The sequence below is a fragment of the Gambusia affinis genome, linkage group LG22 (genome assembly GCF_019740435.1).
Source record: "Gambusia affinis linkage group LG22, SWU_Gaff_1.0, whole genome shotgun sequence".
Lineage (NCBI taxonomy): Eukaryota > Metazoa > Chordata > Actinopteri > Cyprinodontiformes > Poeciliidae > Gambusia > Gambusia affinis.
In genome coordinates this window covers 12,239,179-12,265,224 of record NC_057889.1, presented here as the reverse complement: position 1 = coordinate 12,265,224, position 26,046 = coordinate 12,239,179, and the positions used below count along the sequence as shown (strand labels likewise).

General features: G+C 36.8%; 1 protein-coding gene across 1 annotated transcript; it reads left to right on the top strand.

Moving 5' to 3' along the window:
- Positions 1–2,139: 2,139 nt before the first annotated feature.
- Positions 2,140–24,363, top strand: fndc4a (fibronectin type III domain containing 4a). The gene is made up of 6 exons (XM_044107411.1): positions 2,140–3,531; positions 11,100–11,215; positions 12,579–12,783; positions 19,789–19,878; positions 21,693–21,826; positions 22,177–24,363. Exons 1-6 carry the CDS (start codon positions 3,456–3,458, stop codon positions 22,216–22,218), a joined length of 663 nt encoding a protein of 220 aa, XP_043963346.1. The 5' UTR covers positions 2,140–3,455; the 3' UTR covers positions 22,219–24,363.
- The last annotated feature ends 1,683 nt before the right edge of the window (positions 24,364–26,046 follow it).

Below are 26,046 nucleotides of genomic sequence, written 5' to 3'. Positions count from 1 at the left end.
GACCACTGCGTTCACAGTTCTCAGGCTCAAGGGAAGACATTTCTAGAGTCTGGGATCACTGCACCAAATGCTCTGTCTCTTTTTTGTCTTTAGCAGCAGGCTTTTCTCACTGGACCTCATGGACCTACTGGAGGTAGAAGGATTTAGTAAAAGCACTTGAGTTTAGGAGGAAGTATGTCCAGAGAAAAGATAAAAATTTCAGATTTCTTTTCATTTACTTCTTGAAAGTTTGCAGCCATCCAGTTTTAAAGGAAACTTGAAATGCAAAATTCACTTTTTGCATGTTTTTGTACTTTCATTTGGGTTTCTATTACTTCTAAAAAATAATTTTTAAAAAATTATGTGTTTCAAAAACCTTCCCATCACCTGCCCTTCACTCAGCAACCCTTCTGAACCAGGATTGGTTCAGATGGTTTGCACTATTAGACTGGAAAACAAAAGTGTTTTGCTGTTGACTTACCATCCTTCATGGTTGTGCAAGACGCTGTACTTCTTCTTCTTCTAAGCCTGACAGGATCAAATATACCTCTGTCCAATTGTAAATCTGTTTGCAGCCATTTTCACGTGTATGAATGCCGGTGTAAACGTTGAGTTGGTGGGGGCGTGGCCAGCAGCAACCTATTTGCATTTAAAGTGACAGGAGGCTCTAAGTCAACTTATTCTGACAGTTGATTTAGTTCTCCCTGCTCAAAACAGGGTGAACTAAGCAGGTGAAATATTATGATTTAAGAATTATTTTGTTCAAAAATTGTAATCAATATGTTCTGTATAGTTTTGATGCAGCTGCCATTTGTCCAACCAGCAGTCGTCAACATAATCAATCCCACAGCTGCACCACCAGAAATAAGGTGAATAAGATACAATTATTATACTTCACTGTGTCTGGCTGGCTTGTTTGATTTGATTCATTTTATTTTGAACAGAACTCAATTTAACTGTAATAAATTAAACCAGCTGATTTAGTATTCCATGTCAAAGAAGAAGAAATGTCAACGTCTCTGTATCAGAGGAGGAAACAGAGTGATAGTCAGTATTTCATGCAGTTTCGTCAGGCAGATATGATTCGGTGCTTGTCCTCATTAAATAAACATGAATCTTTCGAAGTCGATACATCTTTAAATATAACCTTATATTTAACCTTATTGGATAGTTGCTGATGCTGGAAATAAGTCATTCAGACTGACAGGGAAAAACTGAGGTCAGGTTTATTATTAAACAGCATTTTAAGTTTCAGTATAAAATAATTTTGAATACAACGCATGCACACTAAGGGGACATATTGGGTTAATTTAGGAGTAGACTTGAGAACCACTGGTTTAACAGAGTTCTTTAATAAAAACATGAACTTACTGTCATGTATGGAGGGTTTCACTCTGTTATATTTGCATAAAATATGTACCGTAAGTTTATTTGAGGGTATAATTTATTATGTTTAGAATGGCAACTTTGTCTACATAGTTGTGACATAAAGCAGCAAAGGGCATCAGTTTACAAGCAAATAACCTGCCACACATCTGGCTTGAACAACTGGGTGGTTAACAGGCTTCAGCAGCACTAGAGAGCTGCAAAGGAGGGCATGCAATCATTTGAATTAGATATGGAACAGAGACACATCTAAAGCAAGTAGGAAAGGGAGCCATTGTGTTAAACCACAGTAACTCTGAACTTTTTTTTTTTTTTTCTAACATGACACAAAAAGTGGTTAAAATGTGTCAAAACGTCTGCAGGTGTGCTCATTTATTTTGACCTATCTGATAAATGCAAAAACAAAAAAATATGCAAGCAACATCTGAGACATCACATAAGATTTAAACTTTGTACAAAATAACTGACTAGCAGCGACATGGACTGAAAAGTATATTTTTTGGATTGTTAAACCAAGAGTAGAAGATTAATCTGGTTCAAAGTTTTTCAATCAAGTTTGACAAAGAAGCAAGAGAAATGGAACTCTGTGCACAAACAGAAAAGGAAAATGAATCAGAACAAAATGAGAAATACCTAAATAATAAAAGGTTATACTTTTCATAACTCTGACATTTACAGAAGAAACTCACTCAACTTTCAAAGCTGTTGTCAAGCTCTATTTCAGAGATGAACACCATAGAAAGTCAGCTAGAGGCAGACAGCGGTCATGGCAAATCAAGCTCACATCTTTTTCTTTTTTTTTTCTTTTTTCAAATCTGCCTGTGTCAGACACATCAAGAGCAGATAAGCATCCACCAGTCATCTGAAGCCTCAAATTGCTAAAGTTAGCAATAATTTCTCAACCAAGCAGCTGAGTGATTACGCTGATAGATGCATGATCTGATTTTGCTAAGTTTGTAATGAGACTTTATTTGTGGCATAAAACGTAAAGCTTTCATACAAAACCAGGGAGGGACTTGATAGCCATTTTTTTAAACGAGCAATTTGCTTTCAAACGATTCTCCCACGAGGCAATGCACTCAGCTTATCAACATGATTCATCTTCCTGATTACATGGCGTGTCTTAGGGCCCTGCGCAGTGCACGAAGGGTGAGAGGCGCATCGACCTGCTGCTGCTTGTGCACAAAGAGAATAATAATACATTTTTATCCCTTGGGTTTAGTAAATGTAGTAAGTGCATTGCTTCTGTTTAAATTGGACACAGTTTAATTCAATGAGAATTTGCTCTATGTTAGTTGTCTAGCAACATGTCAATGTACGTGGTGCTGTAAGTGTCGTCTCCCCACATTGCGCAATAGTAAAAAGCAGATGGACATGTGCAACGGCCGCAGTGTCAGTGGCAAGCGAATCGATGCAAACAATCTCGGCTTGTAACACGTGGATGATAAATCGGTGCGTCCTGCGTGTGCGCTGGAGTTCGGTACCTGTGACGTTACTGGCTTGTTAGGGTTCAACAGAAAGTACCGCAGAAGGACCAATGCCGCGAATGAACACGTTCAGATGCGAGACACAGAGACGGTGAGAGGAAAGGAGGGTGGACAGTCTGCAAACTTATAGGCGCTGCCCGTGGTTCTGGATCCCAATCTGCCAGCCAGGTCCATTTTTCCTCTTGTCCATCTTTTTTTTTTTTTTTTTTTTTTGCCACGACTTTCTCGCACCTGTGCGCACCGACGGTCGATGACCTCAAGGATGATGGAGCTCCGCAGTCTCTGCCGCCGGATTTAGACGAACGAACCCTCCCACGTTGTTCACTGTTTGCGATCACGGAAGAAGGAGCCGCTGGATTGTTAAAGGTTGAGTGAGAAAAAAAAAATGTTTCTGAAGGCATCGTGCGTTACGTTGTTTCACAGGTTGTCTACCGACTGACCAGCTCCAGCCAGATTCAGCTGGGGACCGTTCATCCCCTGAGGATTTTCAACACCTTTATGTGTTAAAAAACAAAATGAACAGTTGAGGTTTTGTTGCACTTTAAAGATAGGTGTTTCATCCCCTTTTCTTATCTAAGAAGAGCAACCACCTCTTGCCGAGGCATGGGTCGTCTGATTGTTTTGGTCAACTCCATGCTCCTGTTGCTTTTTGGCAGCGACATCTTCTTGGTAGGAGCTAGTAAGTATTACAAACCCTCTGCGTTTGTGTGCACCTTATTGCCTAAAAATACAACCCACTCATAATTGTAAGTTTTGACTTAAATATATTAAAGATGTCGTTTTATACTCCTTATTGGCACCTGAATATTGGAAAAATTATTTAATGCTAAATCTGTGTCTTTGTATTGGTCACTTTAAACTATAAAAGAACAAAACTAAAATGAATTTAAGCTTTATTTTTTTCTTTTTTATATATATCTTTGAACAAAATCGCTTGTGACACAATTAGTAAGGTTTCTCCTTTGTCCTAAATGATCTCCTTTAACATTTCACTCTGTTCATGCTGACAGAGAGAAAGGCATTTCACCTCTTTGCACAATCTCACAGTCCAAGAGCTTCCCAAATGCTCTTTTCTTTTCAGCTCAGTGCCACAAGTTTTCTACAAAATTTCTACATTAAAGAATATTTGTTTTGTGCCTTACAAGTAATTTCTGTGTTCTAGACATGTTTAAGATAGTTATTTTACTGAAAACCCCAAGCATGACCCTTATCTTTCCAGCTGAAAAAGTCAACTAGATAATTATCTAAATTGTCCTGGTATTTCAAATGTTTCAAACAGATTCAAAACGTCACAAATTCTCCACCAAGTTCAAGAGTAGGAATGATGTGGTTTTCCACATACTCATCTGTTGGGTAACAAACCTAAAATGTTTCTTTTAGGTTTGAACTTAGTATATTTTATATAGGAATGCTTATAAATGTTATGATAAAAATAACACAAATGCTTGTCCTCCTGTTACATCAAATAAAACATCTAAGGAGGTGCATCAAAACTATTCTGTCATTTTTCTTTAGAAAATGCACAAATGAACATATAAAGGTAATTTTGAGAAGCCTGTTTACATAAAAGATGAGAAATACCACACAAATAATTGTGGGAGAGGAAAAAAAATTCTAAATCTTATCTATTTGGTTGCTCATTTGGAAAGTTTAGAATGACAACCTGTACATTTTCACCTTTTCTCAGCTATCTTTAAATCTGAATTGTATTTTTAAGCCATTTCCTGTGACTACACTTGCTTGCCTACAACAGCATATTTTCCTTTGTATATCTCTGTCTACCTTTATGTCATCCTTCTTTGCTTCTCGGTGGAACCGTGTGCAACCTGTGAAAGAATCAGCCTTGGCACGTCTCTGTTTCTGTGCGGGGGTGTTTTCTGTCATCTTCAAAAAAACATTTTTCTAATATTTTGCTCTGACACATGATATTTGAAGCATCTCTGATCATTTTCCTACGCTGCTGTCAAGAGCAGGGAAAGCAGCTCTCTAAATCACAAACATGAGATTCAGAAGTGTATTCACCTGGCATAGCGTTCAAAGATAACCTTTGAAAGCAAATGAACTGAATTTTAACATACATGTCCAGAAGCGCACAGATTCATAGAGACACGCCATGCAGGATGAGATCTGGATTAATTAAAATATTTAGTTAAAAGCAACAGAGAAAGAAAAAAAATGACACGGAGGTTTTAGTGTTGGATTTATAGAGCTTATTATCTTGAAAGTTTAAAAAAATTATGTAACTACTGCAAAATATGCCACACCGTGGATGGATTTTTGACCATGTTTTTCAGTCATAATCACAGAATCCCTGACATGCTAAAGATCTTTAAAATTGCGTTTTGTAAAATTACATGTTGATTACGTGTACATACAAAACTGGAAATGATTGCAAATAATAAATCAAAATCTAGAATTCACAATTTCTACAACAGATGCCAACGACCACTAAATATTTTCAATTTACATTCAAACAAAACTCGTTCTCTCAGTTGTCCACAAGTCCCAAGCAGAGCCTCAGGCTTGATACAAATGTTATTTAAGATTTATTGCATTTATTGGATAGCCAGGCTCAAATCAAATTGGCAATATGTCATTCATAAACCTGCTGACACGTTCTTGACAAATAGCAGCACTGGATGCGAGCCGAATCAATTTAAATGAAAGGCTGCACAGTCGGTTGGGGTTAGTTGGTAGCATTGTTGCCTTGCAGCAAGAAGGTCCTGGGTTCGATTCCCAGCCTGGGGTCTTTCTGGAGTTTGCATGTTCTCCCTATGCATGTGTGGGTTCTCTCCAGGTACACACTCCGGGTACACTTCCTCCCACAGTCCAAAAACATGACTGTCAGGCTAATTGGTCTCTCTAAATTCTCCCTAGGTGTGTGTGTGTGTGTGTGTGTGCATGTTTGTTTGTCCTGTCTGTCTCTGTGTTGCCCTGCGACAGACTGCCGACCTATCCAGGGTGTACCCCACCACTTGCCTGAAACGTTAGCTTCAGGCCCCACTTGGGACAAGAGTGTACAGAAAATGGATAGATGGATAAAAGGCATTGTTTTTTGATGTTGCTTTTTTTCTGTCACATGAGATACATTTTAAACACCCATAAACACATGTCGTGGTTGATGGTTACAATAAGGGTTATGAGAAACCTGCATGCTTCACGTTGCAGTTTTGGGGTGAGTGAGGTGTTGACTTTCACCTGAGGAAGCCACAGACTAGAATTGGGAGAAAATGCACGCATTAGACAGGCACTTAGATCCAGCTGGTTGAACTGCTGTTTGACAGCGTCTGGATCAGTGAAGAGAAAGTTTGGCTCTGCAAACACAAATGACAGTAAGCACACCTATTCCTGTCAGGGTTATAAACACAAAGCAAAAAATCTTAGCAATTAGTAATGCCATATGAGGAAAATATAACCTGCTATTGCTTAATGTCGCTTCGGTTTCTTCTCTCTGGACTACAATAAGCCATTTACAGACCAATTCCATTAGTTCACCTTGTTTCGCATATAAAGTCTGGAAGTGCAATGGATTTAGAGAAATAGCGTTCAAAGGTAACACTTGGGGAGGCAGAGCTGCAGATGAGATTAAACCAGCGTGATATTACCTGAGCCTGACTGCCAGGTGATTTGCAACAGTGGTTCTTGTGAGCAGCTGCAAGGCAACCTCCGGCAGTGGAGAGCAGAACATTTTGACTTTCCACCACAGGATATGAGAAAATACAGATGGAGGACTGGGACACACCAGCTACCTTATAATATTGGAAAAGGATTGCTTTTTAAACAGTCCTTTAAACTATCTCAGAAGCAATTGGAATCAGATTTTTTTTAATGCAGTGACATAAGGTCCTTCTTCTGTTAAAAATAAAAATACTTTGCCTTTTAAATGGAGTTTAAGCAACATGAGTTATGTAACTGTGAGAGTTTTATTGTGTTGTTACTGAACTCATTATTCAGATGGTCTCTTTATGGGCACTGTATAACGAGCAAAGTATTAATTCATGTCAGACTTGATTTTCAATTTGAAGCAGAAGCAGTTTCAGCCTTTAACACATTGCAACAGCAGTGGAGAAAAATATCCCAGATGTGCAGAACAAGACCAATTCTGTTGTTAAAGGAAAATGTGATGCACTAAAATAGAAGCCTCAAATGTTCAAAAATATGTTTCTAGCAATAGATTTAAGTATTTTCCAGATGCTTAAAGTAAAAAGTTTTAAATTTAAAAACTTTTTTTGCCTATTAAAGTCACTGTGTTGGTTTTCAGGGGTGCCTATGATTGGCACCACTAGTTGCGATGACTTTAAAATGCTTACATTTTTGTTTTGAAGACTTAATGGCCCCAAAATTTCCCTCCATGCATATGTGCATTCTGGCTTGATAGCCACACATCTAGTTGTTTTTAATAATTAATTATGTAGAGCTTGGAGTAATATAAAGCCTTTCTTATTGGGTACCAGTGATTGTGATAGAAGCAATTTTTTTGTAACGTTTTCAACAATTATTCAAATTTTTTTAAATGAAAAGGTTGGAATTTTTCTATATTTCAGAATGAGAAGATTATACATCTTTACTCGGGCTATTAATACTTTTCAAAACTCACAGACTAGTATTAATTAGAAATATCTTAATACTTCTCCATCTGCATCTGGTTTGGCTACATGACTAAACGAAAGTCCTCTTGTTTAGTGACGAGTAATTAATCCAGCAACCTTCCAACATAAAACAGATGTAGCACACAAACACACATTTTGTTTGTTGTAAAACTCAATACACATCAGCAGATTTTAGACATGTACTCTTATCTTTCCTGTTGTGAAGAGTGGCAAATTAAAATGTGAATTAGCTCCATCTTATATTCATATCCCCAGGAAAGAGGAAATCATTGATTATTAACAGTTGAAAGTTCCTAGAATTCATTACAAAAAGTGCTATTAATTTTATTTTATTATTTTAGTGTTAGTTCATTTTATGGAAAACGCTTTGGGTGCCAATAGTTGGACTTGTACATTTTCCACAGATTTTAAAATTTAAATTCATATTGTAATAAATACAATATGATCTGCAGGGTTTTTAATATTTTTATCCCATTGTCTCAGTCATCCATCATCAAAAATCTGCCAAAGCTGTCCCTTTGCTATAAATGAAAGCTTCTATTATCTGACCATAAAAACATATCCTGTCAGTTTCGATCTGAACGCATATGCAGTCGATAAACTAACAGTCCACTGTGCTTTGCAAGCAAACGTAGAGGTCAGAAATATAAGATGACACAGCTTTATATTTTACTCCAACAAATTCCTCCTGGGCTCCCTTCCACGGGGCTCTGTGGCCGTCCAAAGATCCGGCAGCACTTTCACAATTTCCCCATGTGCACTCTAGTTAATGCACTGGGCTTTCGCTATACGCTGTGATTCATCCTGGCAGCATTCCCACATCCCTGGTGGGTCGTACCATTTATTTCGCACCGACACAGACCGTGTCCTCTGTGACATATTGCTCTTTAATTTCAGATCTTACATAACACGGTGTGCGTTGTGGGGCTTAGTCAGTGCCAGAAAAACATCAGCATCCCGCTAACATAGGTGCCGTGACAAGTTTTTCTGCTGCAAGACTAAAGAGAATAGGGTGAAGTGGGGAAAAAAATCTGTTAACAAGCAGACTCAAAATTTATAAAGTTGTTTGCCTTTATAAACCTCTTTACGAACAATTTACCTTTTGAAAAATACTACTATGAATACTAAAAATGCTTTACATCCCCAAGTGTGCCAACAAACCTTAATTTTGTAGAAGAATTCTTGAGTATTTGCTCTGGAATAAACTAATATGAGAACAGTGAGGTTATAGGATAATGTTAGCGATAACTCTTCACCTTTCTTTTACTGAGCAATTACTTCTTTCATCACCGCTAAATGACCAGCAGGCAATGCATCACGGATAGCAGCTGCGTTTGCACGTATGTCTAGCTGACTGCAACTCTCATTATCTAAAGGACAGCGAGATAAAAGATAAATGAACTCGTCCTCCTCTAAATAAATGTTACACCTGTTCCTGCTGAGGGCTCCCTTTAAGACAAGGACTGATGGCAATTAGGACATGATGATGTTTGCTCACAAAAGAAAGAGAAAATTGAAGCATTACCAAAGAAAGGAAGGAGTGTGTTTCTTAGTGTTTAGCTGGAACGCTACATAAAAACTGTAAACACCTATAAGGAATAAAGTTGACGTACTGCTCCATATTCAGAAGTCGTTATTGCTCCTGTAGTACTCCTCACAGTCTGTCATAATGAGCAGAACTATAGCATGTAAGTATGCCACCATATTTGCAGGTTTGCCTCATTAAAAGCAAAAGAAAATATGATCATAAAAATAAACTGCTGCCTCAAAGACGCAAATGCCGACAGTTTTCCTTCTTTTACATGAGCAAAAGTGTTTACAGTCAATTGAATATTTTGTATATTAAAAATTATGTGGTGCATAGCATAACATACTGATAATTTTCCAAGATTATTATTTCTTTATTAACCGTTTATTGCTGGTACTTCCATTGTTTCACTAAATGAACTGTTTTCTCTCTGGATTTAGTTGCCAAACAAATGTGTTAGATAGATTCCACTACAATTTAGTGAAATATAAAAAAACCCAATTAATTAATTTTGCATTTGTGGCAAATACCCTTGAGTAGATTATAATACAAATATTAAGCTTTCGTCACGACTCTAACACCACTGTGCCTCATAGATGGCATTACGTTTTTGGGTAGGAATGCTGCTTGCAAATAATTCAAAAATACAACTTATTTCAAAACTTTTATTTTACGTGACCCATATGTTTAATAAAGCAGTGGGCAAAATGCTGTATTTAGTAAAAGTGAGGTCTTTGTCCCTGGATTCCTGACACTAACAGCTTGATGAGGGAAATATATTAGATGCGTAAGACACTGTGCCCTGACCTGACCTGAGTACATTCAGATTAGCATCGATTGCATCTTTTGGCCTGATTAACATGATTATTTCCAAGATAAAATAGACAAAAGCACAACAACCAAAAGGGGAAATAGAATGACATTAAATAGTTTTATTGCTAAGTTATTTTTTTATCTGTTATTCACAAAATTGACTGGACAAAATATGTACTCTGTTCACAAAAAGTGACAATATTTTAAACGTGTCTACCAGTTGATTCAAAGTGTTAGTCATTCATATTTGGCCTCTTGTCATTTCTTCCCATTTGTAGGATTTCTACAGGCTTAAGCCTCTAAATAGCATTCCACGGCTTAATTTGACGTTTACTGTGTTGATAAGACACACAGTGAACACAAAAGCCCTGATCAAAACCTTTGCTGCTTACAGCCAATCCCATCTTTCCTGTCCATCTGACCTGTGTGATCGCTCAGAGACAACATTGCTGCACAGGCTCCTCTGTTAAAACTGTCGCCCCTTTTACCTTTGGCTCGTTTCTTCCCAGGCATTTGTTCCCCTCTTTGCAGCATGCATGTTTGCTGCCAACCAAACTGTGACAGACGACGACAAAGTGATAAAGAGGAAAGAAAAATCATCCTGTCTGAGGCATATGGACTAGAAGTAAATCATTAGTTGTGAGCCAGATAAAACTGAAGGCTAAACAGATATTTGCTTAGTTCATCAATGACTTCTGTAGTTCATCCACACATTTTAGCACACTCAGATTGGAATGCCCTAAGTCCCTAAAACACACTTTCTGAAATAGTTGTACCTCCTCAATTCATTATAGCTTATTAGATTTGATGGCTAAGGTAATGTCTATTGAAGTCAGAAATTATTTTAAGAGTGTACCCCAGAGAAAGAAGGAGGTCTTAAATTTAAAACATGCAGCTGAGAACTTAAAATCCCAGTTGCAACAAAGTTAGAGCCTTTGTGAGATTTCTAGTCCAAACAATAGGCTCTTTTCCCATCGCAACATTATGAACCAAAATTTGTCAGATCTATTGTAATGTTGCCAAAAATAATCTTTTTGTGTCCATATTTTGTCCAGCTCACCTAGTGCGATCTTACCATATTTCCCATAGTCTGAATATTTGAGTCTTATCTTTTGTGAAATGCAGATAGAAAATACGAACCTTTTCTAACCTTTATCATGTTCTGACAAATCAACAACTATTTCCGGATTTCTTTAATATCTTTTTTTGTAGATTATTTTAAGTGATAGATCTACGTCTTTGTATTGTTTGACTGTTTGCAATTAAGATTCTTTCTAACTGTCTGCTGTCCTGCAGACCGGCCCCCGGCCCCGGTCAACGTGTCTGTCATGCACTTACGAGCCGACTCAGCAACCGTGTCCTGGGAGGTTCCAGAGGGGGATATAATAATAGGATTCTCCATATCTCAACAGGTAATGACTCAAATTTAATTATTAACCAGATTCTCCTCAAAAATATGTTGATAACCCAAAAACCTTTTCACTTTTTTGTATATAGTTCATTGTGTTTTATTGGGATTTTATGTGATAGACCAAAACAGATTTGTACATCACTGTGAAAAAGCATAAAAATGGTTTTCAAATTACGTTTTATGAATAAATATCTGAAAGGAACATTATTGTATTCAACCCCCCCCCCCTGCTCTAATACCCCCAAATAAACCGCAACAAACTATCCTCAGAAGCCACCAACCGTGTGCAATTTCACTTCAGTATAAATTAGAACTTATTTAGTGCACATTAGTAAAGGACAGTTAAATACATATAATATATGTGATATTGGTAAATGTAAATTAAGAAATTGATTATATATTGACATTTACCAACATTTAGATCAATATTTAGTCCAGGCACTTATAGGCTGCATGACAAAGCCAATTTGGAATCAATGCAATAGTTCATTGATCTTTAATCTAAGAAGAATACCTCTGTACAATATGCTGAAGTCTAAAGTCGAAATGAAACTACAGAAGACTCAGATATTTTATATGTGTTTATGTCATGAATGCACATACATCTGTAAACCTGACAAGTTTAATTTTCTAAAAGATAAAAGCATTTTAAAATCTTAAAATAAGAAAACGGATTACTCCTGCCATTGACTGATGCAATGCAACATGACTTCCCGCAATCGTGAATATGCATTGTGCAACTCAAAACATAATGCAGTAATTTGTGTTAACTTTCTACTGAGGTGACCAAAAAGCCTCTCTCCTCGGGGTTTGTCATCATTTTTTTGGCAGCAGGGTCTGAACACCTCTCATAATCGCCTTGAGCATACATAGGAGATTAAGCGTTGCATTATTCATTATTTTTTATACGTGGATACTTTCTTAACAACACATCCTGCCCAAAGACAAGAACAGAAGCCTGACTAGCAGAAAAAGTTAAATTTTTTCAAAAGCTTTTTCTCATGATATTTATGCAAACTTAATTAATCCTAATTTTGACTCAGGCCTCTCTGCATGTTGCACTCCAAACTATTTTTAGTTGTGCAGCTTTATTGTACATTGGTGTGCACTCTAAGAAAGGTCTCTGATTGTTTCCATGCCTTTGCAGCATGACACTTTATTGATTCTAACGTTATCCCATCAAATCTAATGAAGCGAAGCGATGACACTTCCAAGAGAAGACAATGGCTCTCTGAGAGACTCGTTCTGCAGGGCTGTGTGGTCACCCTGATCACCTAATTTCCCTCATTATCGATCATCGTTGGAATTGCTCAATAGCTTAATATATTCGTTTGCCCTCTACCTTTTTTTTTTTTTACTTTCAGAGGCAGGATGGACACATGCAGCGATTCATTCGTGAGGTCAACACCACCAGTCGTTCTTGTGTTCTTTGGGACCTGGAGGAGGAGACGGACTACATCATCCAAGTCCAGTCCATTGGGCTTTACGGGGAAAGCCAAGCCAGCAAGAAAGTTCATTTTCGCACGCTCAAGAAAACTGACCGGTTCTCTTCTAACAGCTCTAACCAAGGTATGCTGCTTAAGCATCCTGTAGTATTGTAGACAGTAAACTCATTGCTTTTATCTCTTTATTTTTAGGCCACTTTTTTATACGTTTGTATTTAGAAAGTGTTCATTAGGCTTAGAGTGTAACCAAAGTCAAATTCCTTCTTTGTGTGGGCAAACGTGATGAACAAAAACTGATTCTGATTCTGCTGTAAATATTTAATTAACTAAATTAAATTAATAGTTAATTTATACTTGCATATACAGTACAGACCAAAGGTTTGGACACACTTTCTAATTGAATTCAATGAGAAGGTGTGTCCAAACTTTTGGTATGTACTGTATGCTAACACTGGTTAATGTAGAACCTCTGAACAAATTAAGCAGAAATTTCTTAAATGTTTGAAGAACTGGGACAGTCTGTAGTCTAAGAAGCTTAACAACAAGAAGTTGGAGAAAAGTTTGATTGATTTTGTTCTGAAACAAACTAAGAGACGTCTCACAATAGACATGTTGTTATTAATCTTTAAAGTCCACTGTCCCTCAACAGATAACCTAAGCACACATGACATTGTTATGACAACCAGGTATTTATGTATTCAGAGAGGATAGTTAATGATTAATTCAAATTATCTTCTAGAGCATCAAAATCTTGGACTCGAGTTTTTAGTGCACCAGTCTTTGTCACATCAGTGCATTCCAGGCTTTTCTAGAAGCAGCTGAAATGAGTTCCCTCTGTATGGGAGCTGGGCTTAGCATTAGAGACTGAGGGTGAGTGAGGACTGAGAACACAGGTGCAGCATGACACTCCAATTCCTCTGAATCATAAGGATTCAGCTGAGGTTCAGGTGTCTGATCTCCTTAAGGAGACTTTCTGGGTGCTTCCTACCAGGAAAAGCTTTCCTGTTCCTGCTAAAGAAAGGATCCTCATAAAGCGCCAACTCAGCTTTCACAAAGTGCATTTCTGCTTGACGAAGGCAAGCATTTTCTTGAGATGCGAAATGGAGCTGTTGCTTTGCCGTCTTACAGTGAGATTCTTAAACTTGTTTTTGTGTGTTGGCATTAAAAAGAGAAAAAGCTCCACAATTAAATGACCTAAACCAGATTAAACACCGAGGTGTTATTCCAGAAACTGAGAACTGAGCTGCTGCCTAACACCTTCCATCTAATTCACCATGAATCCCAACTCACAGACAGACGTGGCCCATTGCTGACACTTCTCCCACTGTTGTGCTGAAGTCTCTTTTTTTTTTTTCCACGCTGTCCTTTTAAAGCAAGCTGACATTGAAAATGAGACAAAGTGAAGGCAAGTGTGGTCGAGTGTAACAACATGAAGGCTTCCTGTCAGAACCTCGCAGCGGGATCTGGAGTGGTGATGAAGGGAGAATGCTTTTGTCTCAGAGACCATTACATTATTGACAGACTCTTCGGGCATGGCAAGCTGCTCTGAATTTATGCAACATTACGTAACATGTGATGATTCTCTACAGACTCCAAAACATTTAAAATTCAGTAGATGGATTCTGCTCAGGACCTGGTGGAAACCAGACGAACAGAGCCAATGGAGAGTTTATTATGCAGCTTTCTTTTTTTCAGCTCGGAGTAAAATGAAAAACAAAATTCTCTAAACCCCTCTGCGTTAGCCAAGGCATGACTATATGATGAGCCAAATGTATTCAGTCTCGAAATACAAGAGTCAAGTACTCACAAAGACTTGACACTTGTTTGTGAACAGGTCTGACACACTCAGCTGATTTTTCCTAATGATATCACACATGGGTTGGCGGTTGTGAAAACTGGAAACGCTGATACGAGGGAATCATAAATGTTCCCCTTTAGCTGACTCAGAATCGATTTAATTTGTTAAGCAAGCAAGAATGTCCACGGAGGGAAAAAAAAGTAACAAATAGCAACTAATCGGAAGAGCCTGTGCACTATAAATCAAGATAATGAGGGCAGTGATGTACCAAGTTACTTTACTTAACAAATCCAGCAAATTACCTGTGTTGCTTTTTTGTTTGTGTTTATTTGAGGTCAAATAATTTCAGACAATTACACTACTATAAACATATCTCAATAAACTGATGCGCATACTCAGGTTTTTTGCCAGTGCCGACTATTGGAGAGATTTACAGTGGAGCATTAATCAAGGTTTGTAGCCTCTCCAGGTCTTCCAACTAGGTCAGAAAAACAGCCCGTTCAGTAAAATGAGATTCATTTTTTAGGAGCTTGTTTTGGCAAGCAATCACTGCCTGCGTTTCATAAAACTAATGCCAGCAGTGCTGACTCCTCAAACCCCATTTTTAAAGACCAGTGACAAAAAGAGTTTTTAATTATGCAGCTTTTCTGAACCTCATAACTCAATGCTTTTCAACATGCTTTTTGATTACATTTGGTGCTCTTTTTGTTTGGTGTTTACTTTAGAATAAACTCTCATAATACATACAGAATTATATTAGGATTTTATGTTTTAAATACCTGAGTAGTTACTAAAGATATAGGGTTGGGGTTCTGAATCCTATATAAGATACTGTTTTCTGTCTTTTGTGTGACAGAAAATAAGCAAGAGTAAATACAGCATATCTCTTATTCTGAAAATTGACTCATTTCACCTAGCATTTATAGCATGCTGCCCATAACTGTTGTGTAAAGTGATTAGCTATAAATCAAAATATTTTGGAAAAGCCAAAAGATTGGAGATGTTAGTTACACTGCCTAAAAATATTCTGTTTAATTAAACAGCAGAAAGAGTTCCAAAGATACAATTTTAAATAAATGTAATAAATAAAAAATGTAAAGTTGGATGAGGTCTCTTAGTAATGACTGGTTGGGACGTTCCGCAGTGCATTTGCACAAGTCCATTTCTTAACACACTATATCCAGGAGGTTATGTAATAATGGGTGTGAGACATACACATTCAATATAAAGACGCAAGAGGGCATGTTATCACTAAAAGTAAACAACAAAATTTTAACACATGCTGTCTGGTTCTTCTAGTAATATTTAGTACTAGTACTAAATAAAGTAAGGAGATTTATGAGTTTTTTATGCTTTGTCGATTAATAGTTTCAAGTGATTTATTTGTTGGGGGTCTTTTAGACGTGTGCTTTTGTTTATTTTAAAAAACCTTTTTGATCAAGATAACTCTGACCTGAAAGAGCAATTTCAGAGCTCCTTTGTTATGGTTAAGTGCTTCCTACTAAAGCCTTATCGATTTCTGTTACACAGTATGGTCGACAGTTGGAATCTGATCCTCATCAATTAATGAGGTTCTTTAAAATAACATGAATGGATACTAAGCATAGTCAGACCTGAACAAAATTAGCATTGTTAGCATGAACTGAGGATCAATAGCAGGTGTAAAAATTTTTCATTGGTGTAATAAAAATCACCCCCAAAAGAGAGGCTTATTAACTCCTGCCAATCTACTTTACAGCTTAAATTAAAATATTTTTTTTTTGACATGGTTCTTTGAGCACAGACTAACCAAGGAGGGGGTCCCCATAGGCATAATTACTGTACAGTACTTCAAAGAGATGCTCTGCCGCCTCCTGTGAGGCAGCAGTTTCATTTAGACTCTATCATCAAAAGCATTGACATAGAGACTTGCTTTACTGAGTCAGATATATGTAGAGTTTCCCAACCATGTACAGTATTTTATATACAGATAAACCCGTGGATAAGTGTAAAGCAGCGAGAGGTTAAGAAATAACATCCAAAACTCTCAGCATCACACAAGGCACTGTTTAGAGCATCAAGTTAAAATAGACTTGATGCTATTTTAAGCTTGTTTTGAACACAAACTTGTTGTTTTGGCGTCTTAGAAGACATGGCTGTTCACCTGAGCCAACAGTATGAAAGATGCAGCCAAGAGCCCTACGGTATCTCTGGAGGAAGTGCAGAGGTCAACAGGTGGCGGAATCTGTCGGCAGAAAAACTATTAGGTATCACAAATTTGGCCTTACTAGAGGAATTGCACAAAAAGGCTTTGTTGAAATCAAACTCAGTTTGCCACAAGCCATGCAGACAACACAGCAAATGTGGAAGAAGGTTCAGATAAAATTACAGTGACCCCTAGCTGTAACGCGCTTCCCCTTTCACGGCATTGCTGCTCCGCGGAGTTTTTGTGCAGTTTTTTTTCACAGTGCATTGTGTTCTGCGTCCTGATTGGCTAAACAGTCTCTGCGCTTCTTCTCCATATACCGTAACATGCCAATAAGGTTACGGTCTTTAAATATACGCAATGCAGCTTGGCAAATTTTGGCAAATATTTTTGCCCAGAAGAAAAATGAGCAACAACAACTACCGATAAGTATGTTCTCTTGAAAAAACACACCTGCACCACAGGCTTCAGAAGAAAAAGACACTAGAGAACGTCACAATGAGAGGCACAGTGAAATACGCAAGCCGTATTTGGTCCTACTGTACTTCATATTGAAGATTATTTTACTGTAGTTATTTGTAAGAAAGCGTCCTATTTGTTTTAAAAAAATGCTTGGTCCTAAAAACAGGTTTTGTTCTTTGGTTTCAATGCAGAGTATTTAATTATGCTGTATAATAATTGTAAAAAATAAAAGTAACTACTTCACGGATTTCGCCTATTACGGGTTCCTTTTGGAACGCAACCCCCTCGAAAAACAAGGGTTCACTGTGTCCAAATTTGAGCTTCTTGGTCTATTTGCAAAATGCCACAAAGTGAAAAACTGACATTGAATATAAAACAATATAAAACATGGTGGTGTGGGGGGGTCAATATTCTTCAGCAGGGCAAGGCAACCTGGGGAACTTTGCTGAAGGAAAACCTGTTAGAGGTTGCAAAAGGCTCAACACTGGAGCAGAGACTCATATCCACTTGGACAACAATCCTGAACATATACCCAGAGATACAAAAAATGCTTTGAATCACTGTGCAGACCTTAAATCAACCTTGAAAAGTTGAACATCTATTTCACCTTATGCTCTCCCCCAGCTTGCAAAAAACAAAAGGACAAAAGCTTTTGTCTTTAGATGTTCAAAGCTGGCAGAGACATTTTCCCAAACATATGCAACTATAATTGCAGGATAAGATGCTGTACAACGTATTGAGTTGAGGAAACTTTTTGCATTTTTTTTTTATTTTGAGAATAACACAGCACTTTGTGTTGATATACCACTGAAATTCATGTAAAATACATTGACATTTGTGGTTTTTAAACATGTAAGAAACTCCAAGGGGTATAAATATTTTGGCAAGCTACTATGCACCAGCACAACTGCTCTATGTACAGGAGATGTCATAAAAGAAATAATCAGTAGAAGCACAGTTATTACTCCTGTATTAAATCCATAGTGGGTTGTTACACATCTCCCCGTCACAGTTCTGAGCTACAATTGGCATCGTGGGATTAGGGGTAAGCAGAAGGAATTTCAAGTAATCATCTCAGCACAGACTGTTCTGTGTATCAAAGACTCAGAAGTCCTCTTGTTCTGTGTTAGCAAAGAATCACATAACAATATGAGAGTGGTGCAAACAGCACTGCAATGTTATTTAGGTAATCCAGAATTGTGGTTTCTGTGTCTGTTGTATAAAACCTACAGCCTCTCAAATCCACATGTCCATCTTTATGATATATGATACAAATCTAAAACAATATCACTGCTCCTATGAAGGTAAAAAAGAAAATGGGGGCAATTTTTCTTTTTTTTAGAGAGTCAGAACCTCTTTAGAGTTTGTGGTCTTCCAGTAATCAATGGAGAGTCCCTTTTAAAAACAGCACAAGAAAAGTGATAGAAAAATATGAGTAACTATCAGAATGTTGGGGGATGTGATGGAATAACTGATCCAGCAGAGCTTTAAAGGCTCCAGAGACTAAAAGGCCGTGCTGCTAATGTTTCAGTGTGGGTTTTGGTAAAAATGCACATAGCCTACTTCTTCCCATGCTGGAAAGATGGAAATTAATTAGAAAGAACCAATTGCTGAATGGTAATTGCTGAGTGGGTTCAGGTAGCTTGAGGACACGTGGGAGTAATAAACTAGATAACAGCTCTCTGAGAAAGCCATCAAGCAAAGACCTCAGTCCTGACCTGGCATTTTAAAGTAATGTTCCTTCTGATTTCTATGCAGAGCTTAATGCACAGCATCCTCATGGAGAGTAAAAAAAAAATGTAAATGATTCTTAGTTTACTATTAATAAATCTTCTCTTAGCTTTTGTAATCTTCTTCCCAAATGTTTAAACATGTTGAACAGCTTGTTGGATAATTGACTATAAGCTTCTTATTTGCGAAGACTTTCGATTTAATTTCCTTTAGCAAGACAAAGCTGTCAAATGGCTAGCTTCATTGAAAACACTGCTACCTCATTGGTTTCTGCTGTCAGGGTAATTTAGTAAGTCTGTTCTTAGAGATTGTAAGGGAGAAGAGATATTCCAACATACACATTCATCTTGTTTATCTAACTTAATCTAGATTATAAATGACAATATGTTTGCAAACTATCATAATACTGTACACTCTTTTTTTTTTTTTTTTGATGAACTCTGGCTCCCTTCCTCTGTCCACTTATATAATATATCTAAAGAAATTTGGCAGCACAAATGAGCACTCACTGAGACTACTATCATATGAAAAGAGCTGACTGTCACGTTTGGGGCAGTTTCCTGACAAGTTGATTCACTAAAGGAGCCAATTAGGAAGAGTGGTGCGCTGGAACACGTCCATCCAGCCATGTTAGGAGACAGGACAAGGTCTGGTTGATACAGTTAGAGTAGGATTAATTTTGTAGACTTGTTTGTTGTTCATCCCATTCACTGAAAGCTAATTATAATAACAGTCGTGAGCTGCAGAAAAGATAAAAGTTTTTCACAATCAATGCAGACACAGTGTACATAAATCAAAAATTTTGTCAAGATATTTCATTTCATTCAGCTGGATTCTTAAACACTCATGGATCAAATTGTCAGAATTGGTATTTATGGACTCAAAACTTTATATTTACTGCAAAGGGTTCATAAATGTGTCATGTTTACCTTCTGAACTGTGCTTTATCCTAGATGACCCCACAGTGCAGGGCCTGGACAAGTCTCGGCATCTTCAAACAGGGGAGATGATCATCATTGTTGTCGTCTTGGTCATGTGGGCAGGTACGTTTGTGAATGTGAAAAGTGTAAGTTTTTGATTAGAAAAAAAAAAGGCAGGCAGAAGACATTTAAAGTAGTTTCTTGTGTTTGTATTTTACTGGTTGAGAGTAAGAGAGAAAAAGACGCATATTGAGTCATTTAGAAAAAGTTTATTTGAAAAATGTCATCTGTCAAGGACCCTGTTAGTAAAATTATTATTATCTAACGAAATTAAAAGCACCAGTTTATTTCTATTAAACAAAATTTCTACTTCAAAATTATTACAATTATGATAACAATTTTCTTACAAGTCAAAATGTATTGACAGTGAATGGGATGATCATTATCAAAAATAATGAAGGTTTCTGTCTTATGACTACATCATCATTCTGACACAGTAATTATCAATAAAGAAGCCACTGGAAAAACATCAGTGGGATCTCAGGAGAGTCTATCTAAAAATAAAAATAACAAAAACAGACAGGTAGGAAAATAAAAGATTTTTTACTTGATGCTGTTTCACAACAGTGATTCTGCTCTCTTTTTCAGAGTGCCCATCCATCTCAGGGTTTCTATAACTGTTTAGAAGTATGCTGATTAATGATTGTGCTGAGGCACAATAACACGATATATCTGACAGACTGCTTGAGTGAAATGTTAGAAAACCCTAATTAGAGAAAACAAGCCAACACAGAGGCTTTAAGGAGTGAGAAAACAATGCTATTTTCACATTTGAAGATGATCCTCACAATCTCCACTGTGCTGAATTACGTAGATTTGATTTGATAAAATTGTGTACTTTTAGCCCAGTTTGTCCGAATTGTAAAATATAAATCAAAAATTAAAAATAAGCTAATTACAAAGCATGAGAATTGTTCTCATCTTTGATATGCCACCTGAGTTTAAATAATTAACTATTTTTTTATTATTTGAAACAAGTAAGTAGTGCACAGCACTTACATTTAATAACCTTGCTTCAATGTTCATATTACTTCTGCAAAATGGAAAATTATTTTTTTTCTGCAGAACTTTGCATTGTTATGTATGAACAGTATCGTATAACAAGAACAAGAAATTGATAGATACGATCAAGTAATTTACCCATTATAAGGTCATTTAAACAATATTCTTAATGAATTATTTCTTACTTTATTATCTTTTTTTTTATTTCAAGACCAAAATCTTCTTTTAATTTCAAACTAACTTTCATTCATGGCTTTTTGCTCAAGTTTACCTCCATGAACATTTAACCTTAACACAGTACTCAACTGACTATCTCTGCCTCAGGAGAGTTCATGTTAATAGAAAAAAATACACATTCAGGGATCACACATTAATCTTATGTAATGTAACCATGACGTACATCAATGCAATGAGCATTATCAACAACATCAGCAAATCTTTGCTAATTAGTCTGCAGCTGCACCACTGTATGAGGCATTGATATTAATGTCAAGCCAATGAATGAGTGTCATAAAGATATCATTACCAGGTCTCCTTACTCATTTCTGAAAATGTGACGACAGTGCCCTTATAGAAATTCCCTACCTTAGTGTTTTCAGGAAGTTAACTCTGAATTTACAATGCTATTCAGACAGGAAGCACAGCTGCACCGAAAAGGCTGCAGAACACAAAAAGGCAAGCTGTATCATCTTTCTTTCTTTAAAAATGAAAGCACAGCTATAAAACTCCCCGGGGAGCCAAGTTCCATTATTCACACGTCATTTTAGTGTGCAGGGGTGAAGGAAGTGTGAATGACAGTGGCTTTCTTGTGACCAAATTCCTCTTTGTTGTGTGAGTATGCTTTTCATATGTGGCATCCTCTGTCCTCCTGGCAGCTGTTATAGCCCTGTTCTGCCGGCAGTATGACATCATAAAGGACAACGATTCCAGCAACAATAAGGAAAAGGTCAAGCCGTTGTCGGAAAGGAGCACGCCGGAGCACCACAGTGGAGGACTGCTAAGGAGCAAGGTGAAAATTAAGAAATATTATAGCTTAGAGATTTTGGCAAATCAAATTTAAAACTATGATTTTAAAACATTACCTCCAGCATCTCTGTTGGACTTGGAATATAATAATCTCGCCATATGTAAAAGTAACTTTGTGGATTTTTTCACTTACCTCTGAAGTGTCCTCCATGATTCATGTAGGAGGGAAGACATCTAGAGTGTAGGGAGCCCTCCAAATCAGTAATAATGTACATTTAGCCAGGTTTGCAAAAGAGGATAGTCACACACATTACAATACATGAAATTTAACAGCAAATTCTACTTACTTTCCCATATTTACACTACCAATGTTTTCTTTCTTGTCTTTTGCAGTTTCATCCCTCTGTGCCATCTATAAACATCATTGAAGTCTGATGAGAAGATGACCAAACTTGAACTACTGCGTCTTCAACTGTTAATGCTTTTTTTGTTTCTCTCCAAGTTGGAAAAACCATTCAGAGAAAAGCAGAGATGATATGAGCTACTTAAAAAGCATTGATTGATGAAAGAGTGTTAACAGAAGACTGATATGCATTAGTGATTTTTGGGGGGCAGGGGAAGAAAACACATACATTTGTGTAGTCAGGTACTCCTAGCAATTGCCGAAAAACTGAGAAGGGCCTCGCCACAGCAAACAGAAAGGGGCGGGGATGGACCACTGTCAGTCACATATCTTATTTGGAAATGGGACCATTGCACTCCGGAAGTGAAGGGGGCGCTATTTCCTATATTATTCGAGGTCTCCTGTTTTTTTTTGTTTTTTTAATCTGTGATATATCTTCACCTTTAGGAAGGAATTTCACTCTCAGCATTTATTTGAACCTCTCTCTTTTATTTACTTCATCGCAGCTCACAGTCATTTATTGACAGTGCAATAATTATTCTTAGCCAAACTAAATAATAATATTTACCTATGGCATCCAAAGTGTTTCACTTGATGCACAAATTGTTAATATTGTGATTCTATGAAAGAGTTTTATTTTATAATTTTAGAGTCTAAGAAAAATTTCCACCTTGAAAGACTAAATAGTTTAACTATATTTTTTCCTATATTTAAGACTCTGCCAACAAAAAGTGTCAGAATAAGATGGCACAGTAAAAATAAAGATGTGAATTACTGCTTGTATCTTTTGAACAACACTGGTTATTCGCCTGTGAACCTAATTAATTTGTTTGTTATCGACTTCTGCTCAATTAAATTTCTTATGTAAACATTGTAAATGGTATTTGTATTATAGTTAATCATGTTGTTTTTCATGTCTCATTTCTTTTGTTCCTCATATAATTGATGGAGATATAGATATTATTTATAATGTACCGAGGTATTGTTTATGTCACCTAAGTAGCTCTACATCCTGAAGAAAATGGAAAAATATGGTGTTTTAGAAGACAATTTATCTTTTACGTTGCCAGTAATGGCAAAATTAATAGTAAATAATAATGACTTTGTGGTATTCTCATTTAGTGACGTAATTATATTAGTTGTGTTACCACCCCACGCCACCAGAGACAGTACCAGGCATGAAAAGATGAGACTAAATGGCAGATTTAAAAGTACACAGAAAGCTACGGAATTTGTTAAAAAAATGTGAGCTGCGCCAAAGTCAATAAAAGAGAGAAGTTCAAGTACATGCTGAGAGTGAAAGATGAAGATATACCACAGTTTTAAAAAGAAAATGAAAACGGGAGACCGCGGATAATATAGGAAATAGCGCCCCCTTCATTTCCGGAGTGCAATGGTCCCATTTCCAAATAAGGTATGTAACTGACAGTGGTCCGTCCCCGCCCCTTTCTGTTTGCTGTAGCGAAGTGTACTTGGAGAAACTATTCCCCTGCAGATTAGTAGGACCTGATTTAATGTTAATCCACAGTGCAGAAAACACTGATGTCTTTGCTGGGTGCTTGCTTTAAAGCTGCAATATGAAACAGTAATTTATCATCTCTGGGAGGCGTATCTTTGTGACGCTAAACACGCAGCGAATTTTTGATATTGACATGTGCAGTTATATACTATGTTCACCTCCTATAGACAAGTGCGAGTAGTGTTCATATTCTGCCTGAACATTATAATGCTATGTGATTACTGTGAGTAGGATCCGAATAGGATCAAAGAATGTTTGTGTTTAAAACTTCTCTCTGAAAGTAACATCAATACAATATTTCCTTTTTATTTATTTTTTGGTCCAAACTAAACTGCCAATTTTTGGATAACACTGTGTGTTTTCATATTTCACATATAAGAAACGCGTTTTAGTTTGCTGAAATAAAGTTGCATGCAGGGTGTGTAGAAAACCATTCAAACTTAGAAAGTCAAAATGGAGAAATAAATTAATTTACATGTGCCAAGAAGCTTTATTGTATATTTAGTCAGTCTGCTTTTGGAGAAGGTTGCTACATTTTAACATGCATAGCATATTTATTGCAATTTCCTGAACACATTTTTTTCCTGACATGTATAATAAAAATTGCTTGGAAATGTCTCATTAATAAAATAAAGGTAATTGAACTGGAAGCTACAAAGTACTTTAAGTGTTTGCAAAAATACTTGTACATAAAACAAGTATTTTTCAGGGTTGTTAACTGCTAGCAAGGGTTTAAGACAATTGCATTTCAGTAAGAAAGTTCCAGTGAAGACTCATGAATATGCACTTTAAGGTTGTTCAGTCCTTAGAAGGAAAATAAATGTGAATTACAAGTAAAGTTATGAGTAAATGTTCTTATATTGAGAGACAAAATTCCAGACTGCATTAAATCAGACTTCCTACACTTCTTAACATACAACATTTTCATCCTATTCTGCACCACCATTCATTGTTTTAATGGATAATTTTGAGACAAAAACAGAGTTTTATGTTTTTGTCAAAGAAGATTTGACGGTAGTGGTTGTTATTCACAATAATCTGAGAAGCAATAGAGATGCTACACCATGCACAGCACTGCAGATTTTAGCAAATGTCTAATAATACTTAAACATGACCGTCGCCACTTGGGAACGGTACACTACTGGCCGAAATTTTAAACAAAAGACCAACACAGTCAAAATGTAGAAGCAACTTCAATGTCTTTTTTCAAAGACTATTTGAATTCTAGAGAGTTTGGTATATTTAAAGGCAGGACCATTGTTTTGCTTTAGCAGAACAATAAGTTAAGCAGGAGAGTCAATTCTGCCTGCATAATTCAACAAAAGTAATACATGTAATTCCCCATAGGCAAAGATGATTCAATCTTTGCTTATTTACTTTTCAGAAAAAAATAAATCCCTCAAGTCACTGCCAGCCAACACCAGTTAATTAACTAAACAACAGGTGTTAAATTTGTCCTCCATGAGCCAGGACCGTCTGCTGCAGCTCCGAACAAGACAAATTCACCGAAGCATTTTATTCTGCCTTTAAACTGGAACGTTCCTGATCTGAAATGTAATTACAGTGAAGTACCTTAAAGAGAGAAAGAGATTACATTACAATATAAATTACTAGGTGTCTAGCTAACTCTGTTGCAGTGCAACGCAAGCGGCCAACTTCCATTAGTTCAGATGATTTATTGCTAAGATGAGCCTCAATTACATTGTGATTCAGAGATTAAAGCATGAAGTGTTTCTATATATAAATGCACTTCACTTTCTTTTAATAGGATTTGGACCAGAGCATATTTTCTCTGTTGCAGAATTGTCCCCTTTTCTTCAGCTCACGCAGTGTTTTTCTGAAAACATGTGAGCAAATGGGATATGTGTTTTACACTTTTGCTAATACTCTTTAAAACTGAAATCAAACTGAAATACAAAGTCATATTTTTCAGACTATTAAATGAGGTTTTTCAGTAGTAAAAGATGGACATAGCCTCTGAATTTCCTCACATGCTCACCCTTAATACTAAAACTCTTCACTGGGAGGCTCTTTAGTAAAGACTATGGATGAAGAAGAGCTATTATTTTGTAAATACTGACTTGTCTGACACAATGTTCCCAGTAGTTAACACTTTAGTACATCTGACCTCTAAAAGTCAGTAACAATAGGTTGTCAGAGTCAAATAGTACAACCATTATCAGCACAATATTAATTCATTGGGGCATTTGGAACACCTTATCAGTCTTTAATTAGCCGTTTCAAAATGTGTTGGATAGCCTATTATCCAACCAATTACATGCTCATGAATACTAAATGAGCTGTTCATCTGCAGATTGTGATACAGAGGGTAACCCAGACT